The following is a 27063-nucleotide window of genomic DNA, read 5'->3' on the forward strand; positions in this document are numbered from 1 at the left end:
CAGAATATAAGGTACTGAAGTCACCTAACTTTTGGCTTTTATAAGCAACATTTTCAACAATTTTTCAATCGTTATAATGTTCCGCAAAGACAGTATAGATTTTATCTAATTCAGCTTAACAAATATCTACGGAATATCTCCTATATGCACAAAATTTTACTACAAAGATGAGTTTGGCTGTGCTGTCATTGCTTTCAAGTAACTCTCATTATTAAAATTTAGAGCTTTATTTGCTATGTTTGCTATGGTTGCCATGTCACTGGGGGATAGCACTTTCCATAGAATATACAGAAATAAATAGGATCTTCGTCCAGTGCGAATTGGATTTGCAATTCCAATTCAAATGGAAAGAAATATTTTGGACCTCAAATTCTCATAGTATTCTTCCCAAACACCCCATAATCCCTCTGGCAGGGGGGAGCATACTTCCTGGGTTCTCTAAAACAGTTTCTCTCGTTAACAGTTGATCCTCTTCAGGAGTCACAGATTTTTATTGTCTGGTAGCATACCTATCAGTTCGTATATGGATTCACTACCTCAAAGGTGCCTCCTATTAGAAAACATTAGCTTTTTTTCGAGGGCAATTCTGGAGTAATCTCTTGTTCAAGCTAATTCACTGGTTCTAGTAAACATAATAGGTATGAACTGCAATGGTAGCATAAAATCCTTTTAAACTCCATCCATTTAACAGGGGAAATAGACGATTACTCCTGACTATAACATATTACTAAGTGGAATGATAGAAACATCTTATATTGTGTAAAAGTAAACACTCCATCTATTTCTTACTGTTAAAAAAAAAGTACTGATGAGATGTAGCAAAGATTTCTCAGGATAAAAATTAACTTTTTTTGTTATAAGTGGGTGTGGCATAATATACATGTATTCTTGGAAAAAAATTAAAAGATCCAGAAAAAGATACAGGTCATCAAAATGTAGTTTTAACAAATCATCTTTTTCTGAGTAATAAATTAGCTTCAAATTAACAATGAGTTTGTATAAAATGTATAAAAAATAACATTTATATCATTTTTTTTTTTTTTTTTTTTTTTTTTTTTTGAGACGGAGTCTCGCTCTGTCGCCCAGGCTGGAGTGCAGTGGCGCAATCTCGGCTCACTGCAAGCTCCCCCTCCCGGGTTCACGCCATTCTCCCGCCTCAGCCTCTCCGAGTAGCTGGGACTACAGGCGCCCGCCACCACGCCCGGCTAATTTTTTCTATTTTTTAGTAGAGACGGGGTTTCACCATATTGGTTAGGCTGGTCTCGAACTCCCGACCTCAGGTGATCTGCCCGCCTCAGCCTCCCAAAGTGCTGGGATTACAGGCATGAGCCACTGTGCCCAATGAGAAGATTTATAGCTTAATGGAAAGACTTGGATTCTTTGCTCTGAATTCAAAAGAGTTTTTGTTTTATTAGCATTTACTTTTTGAGATTTTACAATATATTTGGAACTTCTTTAGGTAGCCAGTGTCAATCCAAAATTACATTTTAAAATGAAAAAAAGAGAAAACTTATCAATTACTAAGGCAGGCAAAGCACTAGGAAATGAATAAACTTTACCTTTTAAAAAGGAATCTGTCAACTGCAAAGTTTGTATATCTCAGTGACATCAAGTGATTTTTGCACTGTCCCATTGAAAGCAAAGTTTCCTTTATTTATTTATTTATTTTCGAGACAGAGTCTCGCTGTGTTGCCCAGGCTGGAGTGCAGTGGCATGATCTCGGCTCACTGCTAACTCCGCCTCCCGGGTTCACGCCATTCTCCTGCCTCAGTCTCCCTAGTAGCTGGAACTACAGTCGTCCGCCACCACGCCCGGCTAATTTTTTGTATTTTTAGTAGAGGCGGAGTTTCACCGTGTTAGCCAGGATGGTCTTGATCTCCTGACCCTGTGATCCACCCGCCTCGGCCTCCCAAAGTGGTGGGATTACAGGCGTGAGCCACCGCGTCCGGCCACAAAGTTTTCTTTTAAACAAAACATGGAAAACTTCTTGCTTGAACTGTCACGCTGATTAATCAAAGTAACAAATCTCTATATCATTAGGAGAACTTTTGATTTGTTTCATTATAGAGAAAGTCTCAAAGAATTCCATTACCGTTAGACACAACTAATTCATTCCTAAGAATAACAAAGGTATTAAAGAAAAATCACTTGACAGATGAGGAGGAAAAATAGCTGTTAAATGTTAAATAAAGATGTGGCTTCTATAGTTAATTAAAAAATAAGGTATAAATTAACAACACAATCTTCTCAGGAGTTGTAAACTAGAAAAGTATCAGAATTAGTGAAAATCTTCCCTCAAGTAAAACTGTTCTTACTTGTATTTTCTGCATTATTTGTGACCTCTGGCCATTTTTAATTTGTCATAATAAACTCATTTTTGGTTAGATAATGTTATAATCTCAACAAATCACAACAACTGAGATACAAGTATAGATAGGGTGCTCTACAATATAATAAAAGGAGGACAACTGTAATTCAGGATTCCTATTTAGTTAGTAACAGGGTCTCCATCTCATTATCCCTCATTGAAGTGAGAACAATCTTTATCCCAAAATAATATATTATTATAGAGAAAACTCCAAGGATATAAGAATCATTTTTCATATATTCCATTCAATTTGTATATTTAGGTATTAGTAACTGAGGATAAATATCTTTGTTTCATGAGTTAAATATGAGCTTACATGAGAAGCAAATTGATGTGAACATTTCTCTACAAGTTTTTCCACATTTGTAGCTCATCCTTAGAACAGTCTTAATTTGGCTCTGTTCTATAAAGACTCAATATCATTTTCAAAATCATGATAGGGAGAAGAATGCTAATTTGTAAAGATGGGCAAACACTACACTTTTAAGATTTTTACCGTATGTAAAATGTCCTCTTCCACTGCTTTTATAATTAAAAATCTCTTTTCTACCTTTAGTAATTTGTAGGATGAACTGTATGCATTTAGATAGAAATTGCTTTTGTTAAATTTACATTTAAACACATCTTCATTCACTTAGAGAAGCCATAATATAATTCTTCATATTAGTTTATTTTTCAAAGTAGTAACTTTTGCTATCTTTAGAATTCTCATCTACCCAGTAATATAATTATTAAAGTCATCATGGGGAAGTTTTTCTTTGACTGTGCATGCTTTATTTATATATTGTTTTTGTCTTCAAAATAAGTCTGCTCAAAATTGTAGTCTTTAGAAGCTCTATAACAAAAATCAATGGCCAATAACTTGCTAACAAACTTGTAACTGAACAAGCTATTTTTTTCTGTCAATGTGATTGATATGCTCATTGTTAAATTTAACTTGTTTAAATATACATTGGTATATTATCAAGAGCTATTACTGCAATAACCTCAAAGTATCTTTAAGACAATGCTGAATATCATATACAGTTAATAAACAATGATTGGGGCTTTTCAAAATTGCTGCTCTGCATGCAAAGTAAGGTTTAATGTGTATAAATGTTTGTCACTGAAGTTTGGAATTTATTTTAATGTACTCTTTCTTCCCATGCTAGATATGTCTTCAAAGAAAAATGTATTAATATATTCATACTATGCAAAAATACCATTTTGTTCTTACCAAAAAAATGTAACTTTGATAAAATTTTATGGTTTTTAGGCCTCTTAGAGTAAAAAAAATCAAAATGTGAAATGGGAGCATTTTGGGGAGGGAGCAGGACACAATATCTGAGCAGTGTTAACAAATATGAACATGAGTAACACTTGATATAAAGATTATGGTGTGTGCTTGATTTTGGATACATTATTATTCATCTTGTTAATCACATTCCACCTTGGATTGTGACATTGAAAAACATTGAATATATACAGGATATAAATATCTTTGGGATATTTTACATAAATTATACTTATTTTTAATTTTGTGTACAGTGAAAACTTTGACAGTTTAATTTTGAATTTTGAAGGAATAATTTTTAACAGTCTTTGTTTCTTAAAATGCTGATTATGGCATACCTGCAATGGTAACCTCATTTTTTAAAAAATCAGAGGCAAAGAAAGAATGCAGAACATGGCAACAGACTAAGTTCCACTAAAATTAAGGAAAACACTTAAAGGTAATACAGTACAAAGAGGAGTTTGTTTTAAAGTTGTTACTTACCTCATTTTAAAAACTGTTAGAAAAGAGTGAATAAAAAGTATGTCATAGTACTCTTACTGGTAATTTTGAAACTAAAGTGCATTTCAAGGATAGGAATCTCTAATATAAATGAGTACACTAATAGTTGTTAAAATATGTATTGATATATAAAATTAGAAAGAAATCTCATCAAAATATCAAAAATAGGAAAAAGTTCATTTTAAAAATGTTTTGTAATAGAACAAGTCATCAAAATTCTTAACATTTCCATATTATTAATCCTTTGTTTTCCAAGACATATATAATCAAAGAATTTGCCAAAACATTCAGATAATAATACAATGAATATTGGACTGCCATAGCACTTTAAACATATTAATAAATTATCCCATGGATAATAAAGAGATTTTTCCTGCCATTATTAAATGTAAAAATAGTATATGTCAAGATGCATAAAAAAGGAGCTTACTCAATAGTCTTTTAGCATCAATTTATCTTTTTAAGCAGTTATATTAATCTTACACATACTCAAATGCTTAAAAACATAGTACTTACATATTAATTTTGTGTGATATATTTTGATCTCTGAACGCTTATATTCTTTCAAGAAGATTGCCTTCGCTTTCCAGTTGTTTTAAGTATTTTTAAAAAGAGCCATTGTATTTTCTATATTTCCATTCGGTATCATTATGCTTGAAAGTTTCCAACTCTCAAAGAAGTTGAAACCAAGTGTCATAGCACAGTGGCTAGAAGTTATTCTTTTTGAAGTTATTATTCTTTTATTTAATATTAGTGTGATATCCCCTGAAGTTTGCTAGAGAAAGCAAACTCTTCCCATGAATGGAAATACAAAATGAAAATTCTCCACTGGATGTTATGAATTCAAAAAAAGAACATATATTTTTTATAGTTACTTCTCACTACTTACTGCTTATTCAGTTTGTAAAATCTTACCAAGTAGGATGCTTCAAACAACAGTGAAAAGCTACTCCATTTATAAGTAATCTGCTTATTTTCTTCAGTTTCCAAAAAACTTTGAGAAAACCAAATAATCGTTTTCCTCACCTTACAACCTTGATCACTCTATCACTGAATGGAATAATAAGGTATCTATAATATAACAATAAAAAATATCAGTCAAAACTTAGTGTTTACCTCTTTAAACTATATAACAAATATAACCGTAGCAACAACAAATTAAAGGAGATCATGTCTCCTTACTGGTCCAAAATTGTATAATTCCTAAATTTTCATATATATATATATATATACTGACATACCTTTAAAATATATTTGTCTGTAAATCCATTCACTCCATTCAACTGTTTGTTGAACACTACCATGTACCATTGTCCTGTTCTAAGCACTGAGGATACATGGTGACCAAGACAAGCAAAGTCCCTGTCTCATAGAATTGACCTACTGATAAAGACACACAATGAAGAAATAGTGATGTGCTGTGCTTATAATTAAAAGTGTTACATAGCATGACTGTGGCTCCTTTAAGAGGTAGAGGAAATCTTCTCCAAGGACATGGTATTTAAACTGATATCTGAAAAGCATGAAGGAAGCATCCATGAGAAGATTTGGGGGAAGAGCATTATGAGCAGAGGGAAAATTTAATGAATGAAATTACAAGCAGAGGGGAATAGTTAATGAAGGAAAATTTGGAGTGTTGGAGAGTAGAGAACAGTGTTCTTGGTACACTGAAATGAGGCAAAAAGAGGAGAAGGTATACGCATGAGGCTACTGGAGTAATTCAAGCAAAAACGTGGTGGATTCACTACTTCAAGATTTGGAAGGCATCAGTATATACATGCTATTTAAAGTTTGGAAATCACCTAGGAAAAGCCTGTAGAAGTAGGTGTAGGATTGCACTGTATGCTATTCCAATGTTTAATAGGCAGATAATTAGAATTAAACAGAAGAAATGGAGTATAAAGTAAGCTAGAGAAAAAGAAAATGCAGTTGCTCATCTGGATTAAATGCTTTTAAGAAGTCAAGATTAGAACAAAGAAATGTCCATGGGATTTAGCAACATGGAAGTTGTTGTTGTTGATGACCTTGACAAGGTAATCAACTATGAAAATAGTGGAGTCAACTATCAACTATGAAATAGTGGAGTCAAATCCTAACTGACATGGATTAAGGCGAGATGTAAGGGAAGGAGGCAAAATCACTATCTATAAACAACTCTCTCAAAAAGCTTTGATGTAAAGGGAGCAAGAGAAACAGGATAATAGCTGGAGAAAGGAAGTCAAGGAATTGTTTTGTTTTTTAAGGATGCTAGAGCATATTTATCTACTAATGAAAATTACTTGGCAGACAGGGGAAAACTGATTATGCAAGAGATGATAATTGTAACAAAGGCCTTGAGAGCTAGAGGGGTTGCAATTTAAAGCATAAGTAGGGAGGTTAATTTTTGATAGGTGCTGGAATATAGAACTCCAATGAAAGGAAGGCAGAATGCGTAATGTGCAGATAGGTTGGTGTATTTGTGGTAGAAAGGGAAGGATGTCACTATGTAAGTTTTTTTTAATTTTACCAAGAATGAGATAAAAGCCAATATGGAGGATGGGAAGGGCGTATAGTTTGGAAGAGACACATTTAAGTAGTTGGATAATAGGAAAGTGAATATATATTTGATGAAATATGTTAAAGGCATCTTTACTAAATATTTTTGAGACATCTTATTGGAAGACCTGAAACTTTGAATTCTGTGGTTTCCAAGGACTCTGGTAAGAGTCCTTTCCATAATGTAGAGATTGAGAACTTCTCAGTGCCATAAATACTGTTTTCCTTATTTTCATCTATTACAGATTAAAAGGCAGAAATATTTTGTAGCTAATCTATTATAATTCAAAGCCTATCAAAATTAAAATTAGCTTAATCCTGAAAGATGTATATTGCATAATCAACCTGTCATTTTTTTCAAACACGATTTGGGAGGGTATTGAAGTCCCATGTAAATTTTAAAATAAAAGACAAACAGGAGCTAATCTTTTAGTAAAAATTATTTTGTTTTCATATAGGAAAACAATGCCTTCTGTCGTTTACGGAAAACACATAGGCAATATGGTTGGTTGTTCATTGTGCCCCTCTATCCTATAGGAAGAATGTGATCTTTTAATTGTGCTTGGTGCTTTGTTTCTGAAGATATATATATATATATACACATATATATGGTATATATATGTATATATATACCATATATATGTGTATATATATATATATATACCATATATATGTGTGTGTATATATATATATATACCATATATATATACACATATGTATGTGTGTATGTGTGTATATATATCTCTCTAGGTTGTATGTAATTCAATATGTTGGAATTTAAATATGCATTATTATTTGGATTTGATGTGAAATTAGATTGTGAATAATGGAACGAGATTGCTCTCCATTTTTTGCTGTTCTAGCATAGCCAAAAATATAAAGATATAGATGTACATATAAATATGTATTTGATTAAACACTTTAAATTTTAAATGGCCGCATCAAATTTTAAATGATAGATGATATCAACAATTGCAGTGCACTGAAAATGTTATAAAATCTTTGTAGCACAAATCCTGAAGTATATGAAAACTAAATGGCATATTTATATAAAATACCTAGATAACATGTCTAGGTTGAGATATTTAATCCCTCATAGAGCTATATTTGACTAATAAAATACGACAGCTAAAAAGTTTCCCTCCCTATAAATACAAATATGATTTTTAAAGCATCTTTGTAACTTGTCATGAAGATATTTATTATTAATTAAGGATTTAACTCTGTACCCATCTGCTCTTACAAAAGGGGAAAAAGACTTATCTATGAAAATAGGGAAGTATAGCACTGTTTTATGTTTTTCTCTTTAGTATTCTATCACCATTTAAAGCTTCAATATATGCCTTCCACTCAGGTTCCTGAGACAGCCTACATTCTCTTTTCTGGTTGTAATCACAATATGGTAGAGCGATAAACAAAGTAAAAAGGTGTTAACAATTGAACTGCAATCCTACCTATTATCTACTTTACTATAGCAGTGAAGTAGTCCAGACTTATTTGAAGGTGGTACTATTTTTATCTTACAAAAATCTACTATAATATTATAACTTGCCATGTAAATTTTCATGTGCTGGCATGCTTACAAGTTAATAGTGTTATAGAATGCTCAGCTCTCAATATGAGGGGTTGTTTGTGGTGAATTGCATAACATATGTCATCTATTTGCTGAAAGAATATGCTGTTTAGCAAACTACCTGCTGAGCAACATAAGATTTTTGTACAAGGTACAAATTACTAATTATTGTATTTTATTTTTCTATGATTTCCTAAGAGGCATTATCAGGGTCTTACAGATGGAGTAAGCCTGTTTATTAAAATATCTATTGGCAAATAAAAGTTACAGTTTTGGTGGTTGAATTTGTGACTTTTTTGTATTGTTGTATTTATGTAGATTTAATGCAATTTATTTTTTGGTCTAATAAATCTAGATGCTCTTTAGATAATTTAGTAATTCTGGATGCAAAATCATAGTTGTAAATTTTTTAAATAATGTCATTAGGTTTAGACATAAATTCACAGAAATCACTATAAAAAACTAGTAAATATTTTTGTAGCGATTTTATATTGGAAAATATTTTGTGAGATTCAAGTAAATTAAAGTGTTCATTGCAGAGGCAGTACTGCACAGAAATTGCAGATGAAAAAAGGGTACACATAACATCAACTGTTGAAACACAGCTGTTGAAACACAACTGTTGAAACACACATAACATCAACTGTTGAAACAAAGTTTACACCAAAAACTTGCAGTAAGTTATAAATCAGGGATTATCTATATTCTTTTAAAAGTTGCTGGTGAGAAAATAACGCTAAAGTATCCTGAATTAATCAGAACAGTGCTGTGTTCATTGTATCTGACTCTTTTCTTTTTTATAATTTTCTTACTACAGTTCTAAAAACCAGTATGAAATTAAAACTGGTGAGAAGGTACCTAAAATTATCTTCTGTTATGGTTATCTTAAGTGGCTTTAAGAAAATCACATAGCATTTTTAAAGCTTGTTATTGTCATCATAAAATAAAAAGAGTCAAACTAACTTCTTAAATCAAGCGGAACAATTGTATCTCAGCCTCTGAATGTACTCGTGAGAGGAGTTTCGGTTGACAAAGCACCAAAACAGCAGATTCAACCATATGAAATATTTATATGTATTTATTTTTAATAGAGATGGGGTCTCCAACCTCTGGCCTCCAGAGATCTTCCTGCCTTACTTAGCCTCCCAAAGTGGTGGGATTACAGTGTGAGCCACTGTGCCCAGCCTTTATGTTTTTTGTTTTGTTTTGTTTTTGAGTGCAGGGCCTCACCCTTTTGCCCAGGCCAGAGTGCAATGGCACAATCTCAGCTCACTGCAATCTCTGCCTCCCCGGTTCAAGCGATTCTCCTGCCTCAGCCTTCTGAGTAGCTGGGATTTCAGGAACTTGCCATCACACCCGGCTAATTTTTGTATCTTTAGTAGAGATGGGGTTTCACCATGTTGGCCAGGCTAGTCTTGAACTCCTGACCTCGTGATCCACCTGCCTCAGCCTCCCAAAGTGCTGGGATTACAGGCGTGAGACACTGGGCCTGGCAGCCTTTATGTTTTTTTAAGGTTAATATTTTCAAGGCTAACATTTTTTTCTAGATTATTTAACTGCTTTATTTCATAACATTTATCTCTAGTAATAAGCCATCTATCAACTATACTTATCTAAGATAACGATTTGACTAGCTACATTTTTGTAAAAGAATTATCTATCTGCCTTAGTTTCCTGAAAAGTTGGATACTCAATATGTCCATTTTATTTCCAGTTTTCACCAAATGTTTTATATTAAGCCAAAAGAGAGATGCACTCAACCTAGAGGCGGAAAATATCAACTCCAGCAGGAAAAATTGAGTCTGTCCATGAAAGTTTTCTGAAATATAACATTTCTGCCTATCGCTAAGAAAAAAAAATGTTATATTTTGGCAGCAAGCACATTAGCTTCCATCTCTTAAAAGTGAGTCACAACACCCAGGCACACAGAAAAGTGTTCAACACCTCCCTGTCAATGCATTCACGATCAGAAGTTCAGAAGTTAAAAGAACCACCACAGTTAGGGTTTGGGTCAATTTTGTTTATACAATAAAAATCTCAAGACAAAAGAAGACAGGACATTATTTATTGAACAATAAATATGTGCCAAACATTTGTATTTCTGTTATCTTTAATACTCAGAACTACCAGATAAGATAAATACTATATTTTTGAAGGTGAGGATAGAAGCACGGAGAAGGGTAAATTGGGCTAAGACCACACAGTAAGAAAGAATGTATTTCCATACTCCATTTTTACAAGGACATTTATATGTTGATATGCATCCATAGGGTCTTTGTTTTGTTTTTGTCTTTCAACAAGAATCACTAATCCAGAGCCGCTTTTGTTTTTTTGCTGTAAAAATGACAATTACGTTTGGAAATTTGGAGAAGTGACAAAAGATAAATCACCCCATAATCACACGCTTACAACCATCCCCCCTACCATATTACTTTGAAATAATTCCTTCTAGTCTCTTTTTGCACTCTCCTAGTCTATTTAATAGGCCAAATGAATTGACAGGCCAAAGAACAGGCAGTGCAGTAAACATAATACTAGCTAGTTGAAAAGGGTCGCGCGGTGGGGGGCAGGGGGTCGGAAATCCTACACCCATGGCAAAAAAAAAAAAAAATGAAGACATACAAACCCGTATTTGAAGAATGAGGCCATTCACTGGGGGTGAGGTTAGTGGAGTTGGGCAGATTGAAAGGCTACATCTTTAAAATGACTGCATCTGTAATGTGTCCGTTGGAAAACGCAGTAATAAAAGATGTGGGGGAGGGTATGCCTAAATATTTTCTATTTGAAGACCATTTGTGACTATGACTATAAAATCCAAGTGCAATTTAAGAAGGTGGTCAACTTTAACTATTGACTATTAATACCTTTCCTGACCACCTGCCGATTTGATTCTGGCGACTGTAATCTACTCACAGGAGATTATGCCTGGTAGAAATATCTTCGGGAGACCAGACAACTAAGAAGCAGGGGTACGGGCATACTTTCTTAGCCGAATAACACCTTTTGACTTTTTACACCAGTTCTCCCCTCTACCTTCCTGTATTAACAGTTTTACCTCTACAGGGACTCGGGGTGGGAGGCCTATCAGAACCCAGAGGAGAGTCGGTGCGATGGGCAACTGGGGAACTCCGGCGCACTTCTTGCCCCAGGGGGGACAGTATCGTCTAGCAGTCGTTGCCACCACGCTAGGCTGCTGCCCGGTAACGACGCTCTCCGCGCCACACCCAGCGCCAGACTCTTGGATCCCCAGGAGGACCAGGGCCGAGCGACGCACACGCAGCACACGCGAACGCCAAACGCTTCCCAGAAAGCTGTGCGCGCCCCTACAACTCCCATGATGCTACGCCGGGAACTGCACGGCTCCTCGCAGGAAATAGGCAGCTCACCCTGCTACCTGTGCACACATTTTTCTTCAATGTATAGTTCCTCGGCGCGCCTCTGGCCTTTTCCCGGAGCTCTTCAATCCCAGAAGCTACAACACAACGGCTGAATCGCCAGGACCCCCCTGGGAGGCGTGGCTTCAGGACCGGAAGAAGCTCCTGTTGTCAAGGGAACGGTGCCTGCCAAGGCGCCTGCTCAGCGACTGATGCACAGACTGCTGCAGAGGCTGCCGGTTTTCCCAACTTCTAGAGACGGCTTTGCTCATTACCAGGCATCCTTCCCATATAGGCATAGAGAAGAAGGCTGAGGGACCCTCGCATCAGACTTCCATCCCGGAGACCGATACGAGTGCGTCCATTCCTGTTGCCAGCTCCTGCGCCCTCCGGACTAACCTCAAAAACCAGGTATCTCCTCAACCCCGGTTTTTAAAGCCAGCGCCACCCTCTGTGCCCGTCAGTTTTAGAATTCCTCTTTGGTCTTTCCCATGTTTTTCACCCCACGCGTGTAGATGTTGCTAATGTATGAGAAGTAGAAAAGAAGGTGAGTTAGAGGCCCTAGAAAACTTACTAAACTGGTTTGGACGAATGTTTGGTTGATGGGTTTTAGCAGTGCTCTACTTAGACCTCTGTATTTGGGGTGTGTGTGTGTGTATGTGTGTAAGTGTAATTTAAATTCTATCATCAAAAACTGAAAGCCGAATAAGAATGTTTATTTGGGGTAATAAAAGTAGGCAACATTTCAATCAAACGCTTTACAGAGTTTACTAAGTATCATTCGTGGTGTTTTCTCTGGGCCACCACTCTGTCTCTGCAGCTTACCCTCTAAGCGGTTAACTGTGGATAACATCCTAATTCTTCTGGACTTCTCTGGCAATATGTAATCCTTTAGGAAACAGTCTGTCAGACAATAACCAAGAGAATTTGGCTGGTATGCAAAGAGAGGGTTACAGTAAGATAAGAAACAAGAAAGGAAGATTGGAGCCAGATTGTGAACAACCTTAAAAGCTATGCTTGGAAGTTTGAAACTACTGGCTTTATTCTGAAAGCCAGTAGTTCTCAATAGTAACTTCACATCAGAAACACTGGGTAGCTTTTAAAACCACAGATGCCCTGATCTCATTTTCAAAAATTCGGATTCAGCAATTGATTTCAGAGTGCAGCCAGGGTTGAGAATCATGGCTATCAGAGTAGGAAGCTGCAGAAAACAGTTGTATCTCTCGCTGCACACTGAAGACACGATTAATAAATGTTGACTGGCTTCAGTTATCTTTTATTTATGCATGCAGAAAGTCAACTTATGGAAGGAAAACTATAACTACTTGAAACGTAGAAGTTTAAAGGCTCTATGATAGTTGTTTATAAAGCAATTTCAATAAATGTGATTACCTCTTTTAGAAAAACTGCCTGCTCTTCTAAATTCTGTGTCCCAAAATATTTCAGTAACAAGTATCAAGTGATAATCCATGGAAAAGTGCTGGAAAGTCACAATACAAGGTACTGTGAAAAACGAATATTCAAGCATCAGGCTTTAAACACTCAGTGCTTTATAGTAGATGCTTAAAAGGGGGAAAATGTGAGAAGTTTTTTAAACATAAGTTCTAAATTGTATGAAATGGAGAACAAGATATAAGAGTTTATATCAATATGTTTATGCAGTAAATAAAGTGAGTAATAGCAAATTTACTTTGACATCAAATGGTATGTGTGAATTGCTTCATGACATCAGAAGGTTAATTTAAAATAGATTTTACAAATGCTAGTCCTTAAGCTGTAATTTAAAGAAATGGACTGAATAAGATTTGAATCTTATACAAGGAGAAAAGTAGATTGAAGTGGCGCAAGTGGAAGTACCTGAGGTCAAACTCGTCCTTGGGGAAAGACAAACGTGGTTCTGTAATAGGCCTCACCTTTTGGCATGGCACTGTTCCATCTCTTCTCTACACATCACTGAAATTCAGTTTTGAAATTTCTACGCATAATCATATCCCAAAGACTTAAGCAAAATGTTGACTTTGCAACCTGCTTTTAGATACAGTTGTCTTGGAAGCCTCTTATTGATAAAGTTGCTGCAGGCTCACATCCTTCAAGGTATGGCCTTGCCTGAAATTGTATGGAATAAAAAGTATTGAAGAAACTGTAATATGACAGGTTGCTTATGCAACCTTAGATGGAGATGAGAATAAGTCAATTTAATGAGAATAAAAACATTAGAGAACTAATGTTGGTGAGTAATGAGAAATATTTGGTACACAGATATATTGTAGCAGTTCCTGCAGCGGTTGGGGGCTGGAAAAGGGGATCTAGCTCCCTGTCCTTCTACCACAAAGTAACGGTTTGGGGAGCAATGGACCCAAAGTGAGCTCCTTTGAAAAGTTTAGTTTGGAGACCTGAAGTGTAAGTTTAACAGTACCTTAGATGAATATAAACAGCCATAAAGTTACCACATAGCAAGTTTTATGTACACAGCAGTTTTATTTGACTTCCAAATACTTCTATTTTTGGACTGCTGATAGTTTTTTTTTTTTAAGTTTGCATTAGAAAGATTTTTTTTTTCAAAGAATCAATACAATTGAACAAGCAAAATGAACACTTTAGGGACAAGTTAACAAAGAAATTTTTAAGATATTTAAAAAACTAAATAAAAATCTACAATCAGTATTTACTTCCTTATCCTATACTAATATGATAAAGTTCTTTTAAAATAGCACTTAGTAGGATGTTTCCGATAACAGTTAAAAAACATATTTAGTAAGGTTCGACAAGTTGAATGCGTGCGTGTATTTATGCATAACCTTCTTCACAAAGGGATTTGTGGTGACTTACAAAGATGTATGTGTAGAATAAGGGGAAATAAGGATAAGTATTTCAGGATTCTTTGCTTTTACTGACAGAAAACCCTACTTAAACTGGAAATAACCAAGCAAGCAAAAAAAAAGTGAATTTATTGTAACTTCATATTACAAAATATAACAATGGGGCTGGCTTCTGATAAAGATTTAACAGTGGCTTAAGTGATATCACCAAAATCTCAAAATCTGTCTGCTTTTCAGGTCTGCCTTCTACTTTCTGAGTTTCAGCATCAGAATACATGAACCCCATTGCCCATTCATTGCTTCAGATTTTCTGGAAAGGCTACGGCCTAATTATTCCATATTTTCAAGTATCACAATTCGCAGACTCCAAATGATACTGAGGCTGACCATGTTTTATTCTTAAATATTATAAATTACAGAGAGAAATGTTGTTATTTCCAAGGCATTGCTCTGTGTTGCCACCTGTTACAAGCTGCAAATCTGCGTGTCAGTTAAGGCTCCTTTCTGGTAATCAGCTTACACTGTGTTTACTAAGTGCAAAGCTACACTGACATAGTTTTCACACTATTATTATGTGTATTTAAATTATTACCTTTTTTAAATACACGTACCAATATTTTCCATAACTTAAGGTGCCTTTGGGTAATACTTTATTTTTTCTTAATTGCAGCTGGTTTGTAAATATTTGAATCACATTATGGGATTGCTAGACAGACTTTCAGTCTTGCTTGGCCTGAAGAAGAAGGAGGTTCATGTTTTGTGCCTTGGGCTAGATAATAGTGGCAAAACGACGATCATTAACAAACTTAAACCTTCAAATGTAAGTATCTTTGTTAGATGCTTTATGTATTTTCTGCTACTAAAGAAAATTAATGTGCAGAATTATGTTTTATGACATTAAAACCATATATAATCACATTAAGATATTCTGTTAACCTTTCAGTACCTTTAAGTATCCTCAGCCATAGTTTGCAGTATATTTTATACAGTAAATTTTAATTATTAAACTGGAATATTATTTTCAAATGTCTTTTCTTTCAAAAGATCTTCACAAATTTACTGAGTTTACTTTTAGATATCATTGCCTTCTTTTTAGTTTCCTCCTTACAGGAGGAGCAAAACAAAGAGAAAGGTGAAACATTTTTATAGGTTCTATGGATAATTAGACAATTTTTGAAAGTATAGTATGCATATTAGTAATAGCAAGATGATTTTAAGCAACAACTGTATGGACATATCGTAATAACTGAAATATATATAAAGCTAGCACATTTAACATGTGATGTATAAGTTAAAGTTAAAGTCTGCTGCATATCTAATAGTGCTTTCCTAATATCTGGCACCAATTCCTGAGCCTTTATGTTTAGACAACTCTCCTGCCTTATCAGAAAAACTGACCTCCAGGTCCAGAGAGAAGTGATTGGCTTTGCTTTGTTTTCTTTTTATGGTAATGGTAACAGCCAAGGAGCCACTTGAAATGGGACTTCTCAAAGGGTTTCAAACCTCTGTCACTCAGTTATAGATATAGGCACAACACTTGCTCCCTTCCTACACCAGGCTTGAGAAGAGTCTCTTGTAAGCTTACGTCCACTACTAGAACATTATTTTTAAGGAATTAAATAAAATAAGTACAGAAATATACAATGCTCTGATAGGAAATGCCTTGCAAAAAAATAGTGCTCATCTCATTTTATAGTAAAATTGTCTCATTTTTGTGGATAAAATCAGTTTCTAGATAAGTAATTCTTTCCTGGACACAAACTAGTTTTTCATATTAAGCTATCTTTATGTTTATTTATTGTTAATGTACTGAGGTTGCTGGCATTTCTAAACTGAATAGGGAGAGAGGGAGGACATTTTAACCTAATTGCTTTTTTCAAGAATCTAGTCTTAGCTATCATTTTTTTAGAGATAGAATCTAGATACCTTTTTCAAAAATTTCAATCTTTATTCCACTCCCCGATATGCATGCTCGCGTTGTCACATCATCCAGTTTTTGTATCATTTTTTATTGATACAAATTTAGGGGTTACATGTGATAGTTTGATACATGCATACAATGCATAATAACAGAGTCACTGGGATATCCATCACCTCAAACATTTATCTTTTTTACATGTAGAACATTCTAATTCTTCTTTTCTGGCTATTTTGAAATATATAGTAAATTATTGTTAACTATAGTCACCCTACTGAATTATCAAACACTAAGTCTTATTCCTTTATCTAACTGTATTTTTATACCTATTAATGAACCTGTCTCCACCCCTCTCTCCCCACTACCCTTCCCAGCCTCTGGTAACCACCTACTCTATGTCTCTATGAGATCTACTTTTTTAGATCCCACAAACAAGTGAGAACATGTGATACTTGTCTTTCTGGACCTGGCTTATTTCACTTAACTTAATGACCTTCAGTTCTCTCCATATTGCTGCAAATGACAGGATTTCAGTCTTTTTTATGGCTGAATAATATTTCATTATGTATATGTACCAAATTTTCATTATCCATACATCCATTGATGGACAAACGTGTGTTCCATATCTTGGCTATTGTGAATAATGGTGCTATAAACTTGGGAGTGCAGGTATCTCTTTGATACGTTGATTTCCATTTTTTTGGATATATCCAAAAAAAAAACAAACTGATTTTATCCACAAAAATGAGACAATTTTACTATAAAATGAGATGGGCACTATTTTTTTGCAAGGCATTTCCTATCAGAGCATTGTATATTTCTGTACTTATTTAATTCCTTAAAAATAATGTTCTAGTAGTGGATGTAAGCTTACAAGAGACTCTTCTCAAGCTTGGTGTAGGAAGGGAGCAAGTGTTGTGGGATTGCTAGCTCATATGGGAGTTCTATTTTTAGTTTCATGAGGAAACACCATACTGTTTTCCATAGTGGCTACACTAATTTGCATTCCTACCAAAAATCTACGAGAGTTCCCCCTTTTCCACATCTTCAATAGCATTCATTATTTTTCCGCCTTTTTTGATTAAGGCCATTTTAACTGGAGTGAAATAATATCCGTTGTTTGATATATATTTTCCTGATGATTAATGTTGAGCATTTTTTTCATATGCCTGTTGGCCATTTGTCTGTATTCTTTTGAGAAATGTGTATTCAGATCTTTTGCCCATTTTTTTAGTCAGATTTTTTGTGTTTTGTTTTTTGTTTTTCCTTGCTACTGAATTGAGTACCTTCTGTATTCTGGTTATTAATCCTTTGTTGAGTGGATATTATGTAAATATTTTCTGTAATTCTGTAGATTATCTCTTCACTTTGTTGATTGTTTCCTTTGCTGTGTAGAAGCTTTGTAGCTTGATATAGTCCCATTTGTCTATTTTTGCTTCTAAGGTCTTACTGCCCGGATCAGTGTCCTGAAGCATTTTCCCTGTGTTTTCTCCTAGTACTTTGATAGTTTTGGGTCTTAGATTTAAGTCTTTAATCCATCTTTATTTGACTTTTGTATATGGTGGGAGATAGGGGTCTAGTTTCAGTCTTCTACATGTGGTTATCCAGTGTTCCAGCATCATAAGACTATCCTTTCCCAATGTATGTTCTTGGATGTCTTTTTGGAAAATGAGTTGGATGTAAATACATGGATTTATTTCTGGCTTCTCTGTTCTCTTCTGTTGGTCTACGTGTGTGTTTATGCCAGAACTATGCTGTTTTGGTTATCATGGCTTTGTAGTATAGTTTGAAGTCAGATAGTGTGGTACCTCCAACTTTGTACTTTTTGCTCAGGATTATTTTGGCTATTTGGGGTCTTTTATGGTTTCATATAAATTTTAGGATTCTTTTTCTATTTCTGTGAATGTTATTGGTATTTTGATAGGGATTGCATTGACTCTGTTAATCTCTTCAGGTAGTATAGATATTTTAACAGTGATAATTCTTTCAATCCATGAGCATAGATAGAGTAGCCTTTCATGTTTTTTGTGTCCTCTTCAATTTCTTTTATCAGTATTTTATAGTTTTAATTGTAGAGATCTTTGGTTGGATTTATTCTTGAGTATTTTATATTTTTTGTAACTATTATATATGGGATTACTTTCTTGATTTCATTTTCAGATTGTTTGTTCTTGGTGTATATAAATGCTACTGATTTTTATATGTGGACTTTTGTATCCTGAAACAACTGAATCTCTTTATCAGTTCTAACAGTATTTTTGGTAGAGTCTTCAGGTTTTTCTAAATATAAGAACACGTCATCTTCAAACAAGGATAATTTGAGTTATTTCTTTCCAATACTGATGACCTTCATTTTTCTTGCCTAATTGCTCTGGCTGCAACTTCTAGTATTGTTTTTCAGTAAAAGTGGTGAAAATGAACATCCTTGTCTTGTTCCAGGTTTAGAGGAAAGGCTTTTAGTTTTTCTCCAATTCAGTATATTAGCTCCACCAGTATAATTAGTATATTAGCCATGGTTTTGTCATTTATTTGGCCTTTATTGTTTTGAGGTATGGTTCTTCTAATCTGATTTGTTGAGAGTTTTTGTCATAAAGAGATGTTGAATTTTATCAAAAGTTTTTTCAACATCTATTTAAATGATCGTGTGGTTTTGTCCTTGATATTATTAATCTTATGGGCTCATATACTGATTTGTGTATGTTGAACCATCCTTGCATCCCTGGGATGAATCCTACTTATCATGGTGAATGAACTTTTTAATAGGTTGTTAGATTCAGTTTGCTAGCATTTTGTTGAAGATTTTTGCATCTATGTTCATCAGGGATATTGTCCTGTAGTTTTCTTTATCATTGTGTTCCTGACTAGTTTTGGTGTCGGATTAATGCCAGCTTTGGAAAATGAGTTTGAAAGTGTTTCCTTCTCTTTACTTTTTGGGATCGTTTAAGTTGAATTAGTATTTGTTTTTTAAATGTTTGGTAGAATTCCATAGTGAAGCCATCAGGTCCTAATATTTTCTTTAATGGGAGACTTTATATTAGTGCTTTGATCTCCTTACTCATTATTGGCCTGTTAAGGTATTTTATTTTTCCATAGTTCAATCTCAGTAGGTTGAATGTGTCCAGGAATTTATCCACTTCTATGTTATCCTATTTGTTGGCATGTAGTTTTTCATAATAATCTCTAATAATCCCTTGTATTTCTGTGGTATCAGTTGTTATTTCTCATTCTTAAGTTCTAATTTCATTTATTTGGATCCTCTTTTTTTTTCCTAGTTTATGTAATGTCTTCTCAATTTTATAATTTCAAAAAGCCAACTTTTTGATTCTTTGATCTTTTGTATGTTTTTAGTCTCACTTTCACTTATTTTTGTTATGATCTTTATTTATTTCCTTCTACGAATTTTGGGTTAGATTTGTTCTTCCTTTTCTGGTTGTTCGAGGTGCATCATTGGGTTATTTGAAGGCTTGCTACTTTTTTTTTTTTTTTTTTTTGATATGGAGTTTCGCACTTGTCGCCCAGGCTGGAGTGCAATGGTGTGATCTTGGCTCACCACAACCTCTGCCTCCTGGGTTCAAGCGATTCTCCTGCCTCAGCCTCCTGAGCAGCTGGGATTACAGGCATGCACCACCACGCCCTGCTAATTTTGTATTCTTAGTAGAGATGGGGTTTCTCCATGTTGGTCAGGCTGGTCTCAAACTCCCAACCTCTGATGATCTGCCCACCTCGGCCTCCCAAAGTGCTGGAATTATGGGTGTGAGCCACCACGCCTGGCTGCTACTTTTTTGATGTATGTGTTTATTGCTATAAACTTCTTGGTTAGTACTGGTTTTGCAGTATCCATAGATTTTGGTATGTTGTATTTCCCTTTTCATTTAAGAATGTATTAGTCAGGGTTCTCTAGAGGGACAGAACTAATAGGATAGATATATATAAAGGGGAGTTTCTTAAGTAGTATTAACTCACACAGTCACAAGGCTCCACAATAGTCTGTCTGCAGGCTGAGGAGCAAGGAAGCCAGTCTGAGTCACAAAACTGAAGAACTTGGAGTCCGATGTTCAAGGACAGGAAGCATCCAGCATGGGAGAAAGATGTAGGCTGGGAGGCTAAGCCAGTTTAGCCTTTTCACATTTTTCGGCCTGCTCTCTATATTCTGGCCACACTGGCAGCTGATTAGATGGTACTCAGCCAGATTAAGAGTGGGTCTGCCTTTCCCAGCCCACTGACTTAAATATTAATCTCCTTTGGCAGCACCCTCACAGACACACCCAGGATCAATACTTTGTATCACTCAATCCAATCAAGTTGACACTCAGTATTAACCATCACAAGTCCACCCCTTGTCAATACACATCTCCTGAGATCATACATAATGTTCAAATAAGGACAATAATAAGGTCATAATTATGCCTAACATAATACAACTATCCTTTGTACAACCGGAAATATACCAATCCCCAACCCAAATGCTATTACATAAAGTCAACAGTATTTAAACGCTGAAATGAAGTTAATAAATCTTATGTCACATGATAAAGGAAAAAGAAAATAAAATGAATATATTTTCATAGTACAAGTTTATATGTGCACAAACATGTTTTTAAGAAAAGGAGGAAATACTCATGGCAGTTACAGTCTTTGTTTCTGTAACTGGTCACGTGGTCACAGCTGGTATTGATGACTACCTTCTTCTACTACCTATTCTGTATTCCCTTTGCCTTCAGCAAGTGCCTTCAGCAAGCACCTCAGCAGGTGCTGTTTTTTGTTTGTTTGTTTGTTTGTTTTTCCTGGTAGAGTAACTCAAACCTTCATTCCTGGAGGGTCTGGTCCATATGTAGTCCTGCCGGATTGGGCTATTGTAGTTTCCCATTGACCTTAATCACAGGGCATGGTAATACGAAGAAACGCCCTAATGGATCTCCTATATTCCATACATACTCTTCCTTACCTCTGTTGTGGAGTGATAGTCTGTTTCATCTTGATAGTCCCGGACAGTCACCCCAGCCAACACCGTAACTCCCTTCTTAGCTTGTTGTTGACTTAAAGGTGGGAGGAGCCTGTTCTCCAGATTACTGTTTATATAAATTAGAAAACTCAAGCAGTTATTTTTGAGTGTAGTGCACCACCTCATGGATCACACTCTCAACCTTACCTCTAGGGGCCCCCCGGGACTTTAGTTATAGGTCTAGAAGCAGGCGGGGGTATTGAGGAGAATCAACATTATCTTGCCTGGCAACTGCCTCAGGGGAGGCCATCACTGTTGTCCCAGGCAGCGCAGGGTTTATCTCCTCAGACAAAGGTGGAAAGGCTGATGACAGCATGGGTGGGGGAGGGGATGTTGCCACTACTGGGAATGGGGAAGCTGTTTCTTCTGGCAAAACAAGGTTCATCAGAGTTTACAAGCTTGGTGTCCCCAGCTTCGTCAGGGTCCTCCCACACATCCCCATTCCAAGTTGCAGAGTCCCATTCTTTTCCAATCAGTGCCCTCACTTTAACAGTAGGCACCTGGTGAGGCTGTGCATACACCTTTCATTGCGGGTCAGCAACTGATATGAGAACTTGTGCCTGTTTTTCCACAATTTCAGCTCTTTCTCTACAGGACATAAGGCTGTCATTCAGGGCAAGCTTAGCAGCTTTGAGGCTCAGTATGTGCCTCTGAAGCCGGGAGTTACAATCCCTGAGTTCATAATTTTCTTTCATTACTTTGTCCAGTGAACTTAAGAGCAACCAACCAACTTCATTATGTTCCTTGGTTCTCCACATATAGTCAAAGGTATTATGTATAGAGTAACTAAACTCCTTACCTCTCACGAGCAGTGAATCAAGAGTATCAAATGCATTTATTTTGCATAACTCTCTAAACAGTTTGCGCCAAGGACTATCAGTGTTCTCCATACTATTAAAAGTAGAGTCCTTAGCATTTTGGGGTCTAATCATACTAAGTAGCCGACTCCAGAAACCCCAAAACCAATGAAAGAACTCCATCTTTAATATTCTGTTCCTCTAGAACCACTCCTGGTACCAAAATCTGTATTAGTCAGGGTTCTCTAGAAGGACAGAACTAATAGGATAGCTAGATATACATATAAAGGGGAGTTTATTAAGTAGTATTAACTCACATGATCACAGAGTCCCACAATACAACATCTGCAAGCTGAGGAGCAAAGAAACCAGTCCGAGTCCCAAAACTGAAGAACTTGAAGTCTGATGTTCAAGGGCAGGAAGCATCCAGTATGGTAGAAAGATGTAGGCTGGGAGGCTAAGCCAGCCTAGCCTTTTCAGTTTTTTTTGCCTGCTTTATGTATTCTGGCCACACTGGCAGCTGATTAGATTGTTCCCACCCAGATTAAGGTGATTGTTCCCAGCACACTGACTCAAATGTTAATCTCCTTTAGCAGCACCCTCACAGACACACCCAGGATCAATACTTTGCATCCTTCAATCCAATCAAATTGACACTCAGTGTTAACCATCACAAAGAACTTTTGAATTTCCTTCTTAATTTCTTCATTCACCCATTGAATATTAGGAAGCATGTTAATTTCCATGTGTTTTTATAGTTTCCAAAGTTCCTCTCATTATTGATTTCTAGTTTTATTCCATTGTGGTTAGAAAAGATACTTGATATGATCTCTACCTTTTAAAATTTGTTGAGATTTGTTTTGTTGCCTAACATATGATCTATTTTGGAGAATGTTCCATTTGATTATGAGGATAATATATATTCTGCAGCTGTTGGATGGAATGTTCCATAAATGTTTATTAGATCCATTTGGTCTTGAGTTCAGTTTAACTTGGATTTCTTTTGTTGTTGATTTTTCTGTCTGAATGATCTATTACTGAGAATGGGGTGTTGAAGTCCTTTGCTGTTATTGTATTGCAGTCTTTCTCACCCTTTAGCTCTATTAATGTTTGCTTAATATATACGGTGTTCCCATGTTGGAGGCACATATATTTACAATTGTTATATTCTCATTCTGAATTTATTCCTTTTTCCTCATATAGTGGTTTACTTTGTCTCTTCTTATAGTCTTTGACTTGTAATCTGTTTTATCTGATATGAGTATAGCTACTCCTGCTGTTTGTTGATTTTCATTTACATGGAATGTCTTTATCCATTTTGTTTTCAGCCTGTGTGTATCTTCATAGATGAAATGAGTTTTTTGTGGAAAGCACATAGTTGGGTCTTATTTTTTTTTAATCCATTCGGCCACTCTGTGTCTTCTAATTGAAGAATGTAGTTCATTTACATTTAATACTATTACTGATAGGTAAGGACTTACTATTGCCATTTAGTTAATTTTTCTCTGGTTGTTTTGTAGCTCCTCTTTTCCTTTCTTCCTTTCTTAAGGGATATTACTTGTGCTAATCTTAGTACTGGATATTTGTTTTTGGTTTTGTGTGGGAAATAGTGAAGCCTAATTGCTTCTTACTTCTACTTCATTTTGGTGATGTTACCCTTATTCTTTTTGTTTATTTATTTATTTATTTATTTATTTTTGAGACAGGGTCTGGCTCTGTCGCCCAGGCTGGAGTGCAGTGGTACAATCTTGGCTCATTGCAGCCTCCATTTCCCGGGTTCAAGTGATTCTGCTGCCTCAGTTTCCTGAGTAGCTGGGATTACAGGCGCGCGCCACCACACCCCACTACTTTTTTTGTATTTTTAGTAGAGACGAGGTTTCGCCATGTTGGCCAAGCTGGTCTTGAACTCATAACCTGAGGTGATCCACCTGCCTTGCCCTCCCAAAGTGCTGGGATTACAGGCGTGAGCCTTCGTGCCTGACCACCCTTATTCTTAAAATTTAAAACAATCTAAAATTGTTCAGTTGATAACTATTTGATAACTTGCTTATTAAATTTCTCCCATTATAAACGAGCATAGATTTTTCTCTTCTTCAGCAGTGAATCCCAGATACCTAGAATAATGCTTGGCACTTTGGATGAGTAGATTGATGGATGATTTTTTAATATTTAGTTTTGGCCAGGGGATTATGATTGATACCACCAAGGATATCATTTTTGTCAGACTTAATGAAACTAACCAAATAGGATCTCTCTCAGAAATCTTATTCTGTTCCTGTTTATGTTGGTGTATCCTTGAAGTGTCTCAGAATGTTTTGTTCCACTAAGGCAATACAATAACTACAGGAGATTTGTTCCAGGACACACATTCCCACCCACCCCCTTCCACCCTCCTACCTATATAAAATGGTATAGTATTTGCATATAACTTATGCACATCCTCCCGTATACCTTAAATCATCTCTAGATTACCAATAATACCTTAATACAATGTAAATAGTATGTAAATAGTGTTTATTGTATTTATACATTTGTAATATTTTTATTGTTAAATAGTATTGTCATCTTTTTTAAATTATCATTTTCAATTCATGTTGGCTAAATCTGTGGATTTAGAAGCTATAGATACAGAGGGCTGACTGTAATTCCTACACTCTTTGTTTACTTTGTGCCATTGCCTGTCCAATTTTCAGAATGACCAAATGTATTTGTTCTTGGATAGAGCAGAGGGAGATTGATATTGTAAACTATCTTTTGGAATATGTTGGAGGAAAATGAGTTCCACTTCATTCTGGAAGCAATTGCTCACATATCTTGTTCTATCCTGATTAATTTGTGAAGTTTCTTCTTTTTCCTGATTACTTTCTACTAGAATTTTTGAAGTGATGGAAAGAAAAGAAAATTTATGAATTTTATTCCTACAAGTAAAATAGCAAGTTTCTCTGGAAATAAAAGAGTCTGTGAAGAAGTTAGGTGATCGTGGGGACGCTAGGGAAATGTTCTAATTATAATTCATTGAAGACAGGGTTGCAATTTTAATATACATTTTTTGAGACTTCTTTAAACTTTAGCTTCCTATTTTGTTATTGGTATCTTTTTCCTCATTGTAGTAGCTGATGATTTTTTCACATGATTGGCATATTTAAAGCCCTTAAAATCAAAATAATGAAGTTGGGGAAACATTAAAACTTAGGAAACTTCTTATTGCAAAGGTTGTTCCGAAATGAAGGAACTCCAAGGTATGAGGCAGGAATCTTAGTAGCGGGAAACGAATTTTGTCTTACATAAACAAAAATATATTTTTGGAAAAATACTAGATCAGATCTTGGAATGGATAGAAGGAAAAGGAAAAAGCTAAGTAAACAAACTTCAGAAAGGCAAAACAAGGGCAGCTCTGCAGGGCCTTTCTACTAGTGCATTACCATGCTATTAAAGTGACCAAGCTCCAGTGGATTTTGAGCTTCTATCTTTCCTTGAATTTAAATTTCCCAGAAGTAGACTACCAGAGTGAATGTAATAGTGTGAGGCAAAATTTTCCCCTTTACTATTGTTTTTTTATAAAAGCAACAAGATGTACTGAAAGGGAATTTTTTTTAAAGTTATAATGACAATATGGGAAGAATTGGGGATGAGACTGAAATCAGTGAGCATGTAATTATAATATATCAGACATTTGTTGAGCATTTACTGTGTTGAGTATTTTACACCCATTAACTTATTTAGTTATCATGATAAGTTTCTGAGTAAAGGATAATAATAATATATTTCACATTTGAGAAAACCAGGCTTAGAAAAATTAAGTAACTTTTTCAAGGTAGCAGAGGCAAGTAAGAGCAATTAGGAGGCTCGTACAGTAATTCAAAGCAAGAAATGATAAGGGTCTGAACTAAGTCAGTGAGACAGAACCAAAAAGCTTAGAGAATGATTACATAGAGAATGTAAAAAAAAGGGAGGAGTCAATAATAATTTCTAGGCATCTGGATCAGAAAGTAGATATATTTTTATTCAAACAGAGGAATAGTTTTCCTGGTAAAAGTGCTAGGAGGCATTTAACAAGTTAGATTGTTAGTATAATACATTTTAATTGTCAATGGGATTTGTCAACATGTCTCCTGCTGTACTCTAGCCCACTTTCAATCTCTTCTCCACAAAGAATTCCCTACCATTGCCTTCAAGACCTTACCTCTCTTACCTCAACATATCACTCTTTATCTTACCTGATACGCTTTAGACATTTAGGCTTTCTGCATTTCCTCAGTGGCAAGTTCCTTCCTTCTCAGGATCATTGCACTGACAGATTTCTCTGACTGGACTGTTCTTTGTCAATAACTTGTCATGGTTCTTCCCCTCCTGTCATTTACTCCTGGGTCAGACGTCCCCTCCTCAGAGAGACCATTCCTGAGTACTTTTCTTCCATGCCACCTTCCAGCCCCTTTCTGTTGCCTCCCACCCCCAAAACATTTATTTTTGCACTTATCTCTGCTCAAAATTGCATTCTATTTATCTCTTCTAGCTTGTAAACTCCATGAAGGCAGGAACCATCTACACATGAGGGCAGTCTGGAACATATACAAACTCAATAAGTATGTGTTGAAAGATTAGAAAGTATGCCAGGTGCGGTGGCTCACTCCTGTAATCCCAGCACTTTGGGAGGCCAAGGCGGGCAGATCACAAGGTTAGGAGATTGAGACCATGCTGGCTAACACGGTGAAACCCTGTCTCCACTAAAAATCAAAAAATTAACCAGGCATGGTGGCAGGCACCTGTAGTCCCAGCTACTCGGGAGGCTGAGGCAGGAGAATGGTGTGAAGCCGGGAGGTGGAGCTTGCAGTGAGCCGAGATTGGGCCACTGCTCTCCAGCCTGGGTGACAGAGTGAGACTCGGTCTCAAAAAAAAAAAAAAA

The 27063-nt window shown here is 35.7% G+C and overlaps 1 protein-coding gene across 10 annotated transcripts in view; it reads left to right on the plus strand.

The window, feature by feature from the left end:
• Window positions 1-10264: 10264 nt before the first annotated feature.
• Window positions 10265-27063, plus strand: part of ARL6 (ADP ribosylation factor like GTPase 6) — a 38007-nt gene continuing 21208 nt past the window's right edge. For 4 of the 10 annotated variants that reach the window (XM_055259917.2, XM_055259915.2, XM_055259918.2 and 1 more), the window contains exons 1-2: window positions 10265-12035; window positions 15114-15263. In XM_055259917.2, coding sequence (XP_055115892.1) covers window positions 15141-15263 — 123 coding nt within the window. In that variant the 5' untranslated portion in view covers window positions 10265-12035; window positions 15114-15140. Of the gene's footprint in view, window positions 12036-13025; window positions 13125-15113; window positions 15264-27063 lie in introns of all 10 variants that reach the window. The other 6 variants (XM_055259916.2, XM_055259919.2, XM_063630583.1 and 3 more) reach the window with 2 other exon arrangements.

This window comes from Symphalangus syndactylus, chromosome 21, assembly GCF_028878055.3.
Source record: "Symphalangus syndactylus isolate Jambi chromosome 21, NHGRI_mSymSyn1-v2.1_pri, whole genome shotgun sequence".
Classification (NCBI taxonomy): Eukaryota; Metazoa; Chordata; class Mammalia; order Primates; family Hylobatidae; genus Symphalangus; species Symphalangus syndactylus.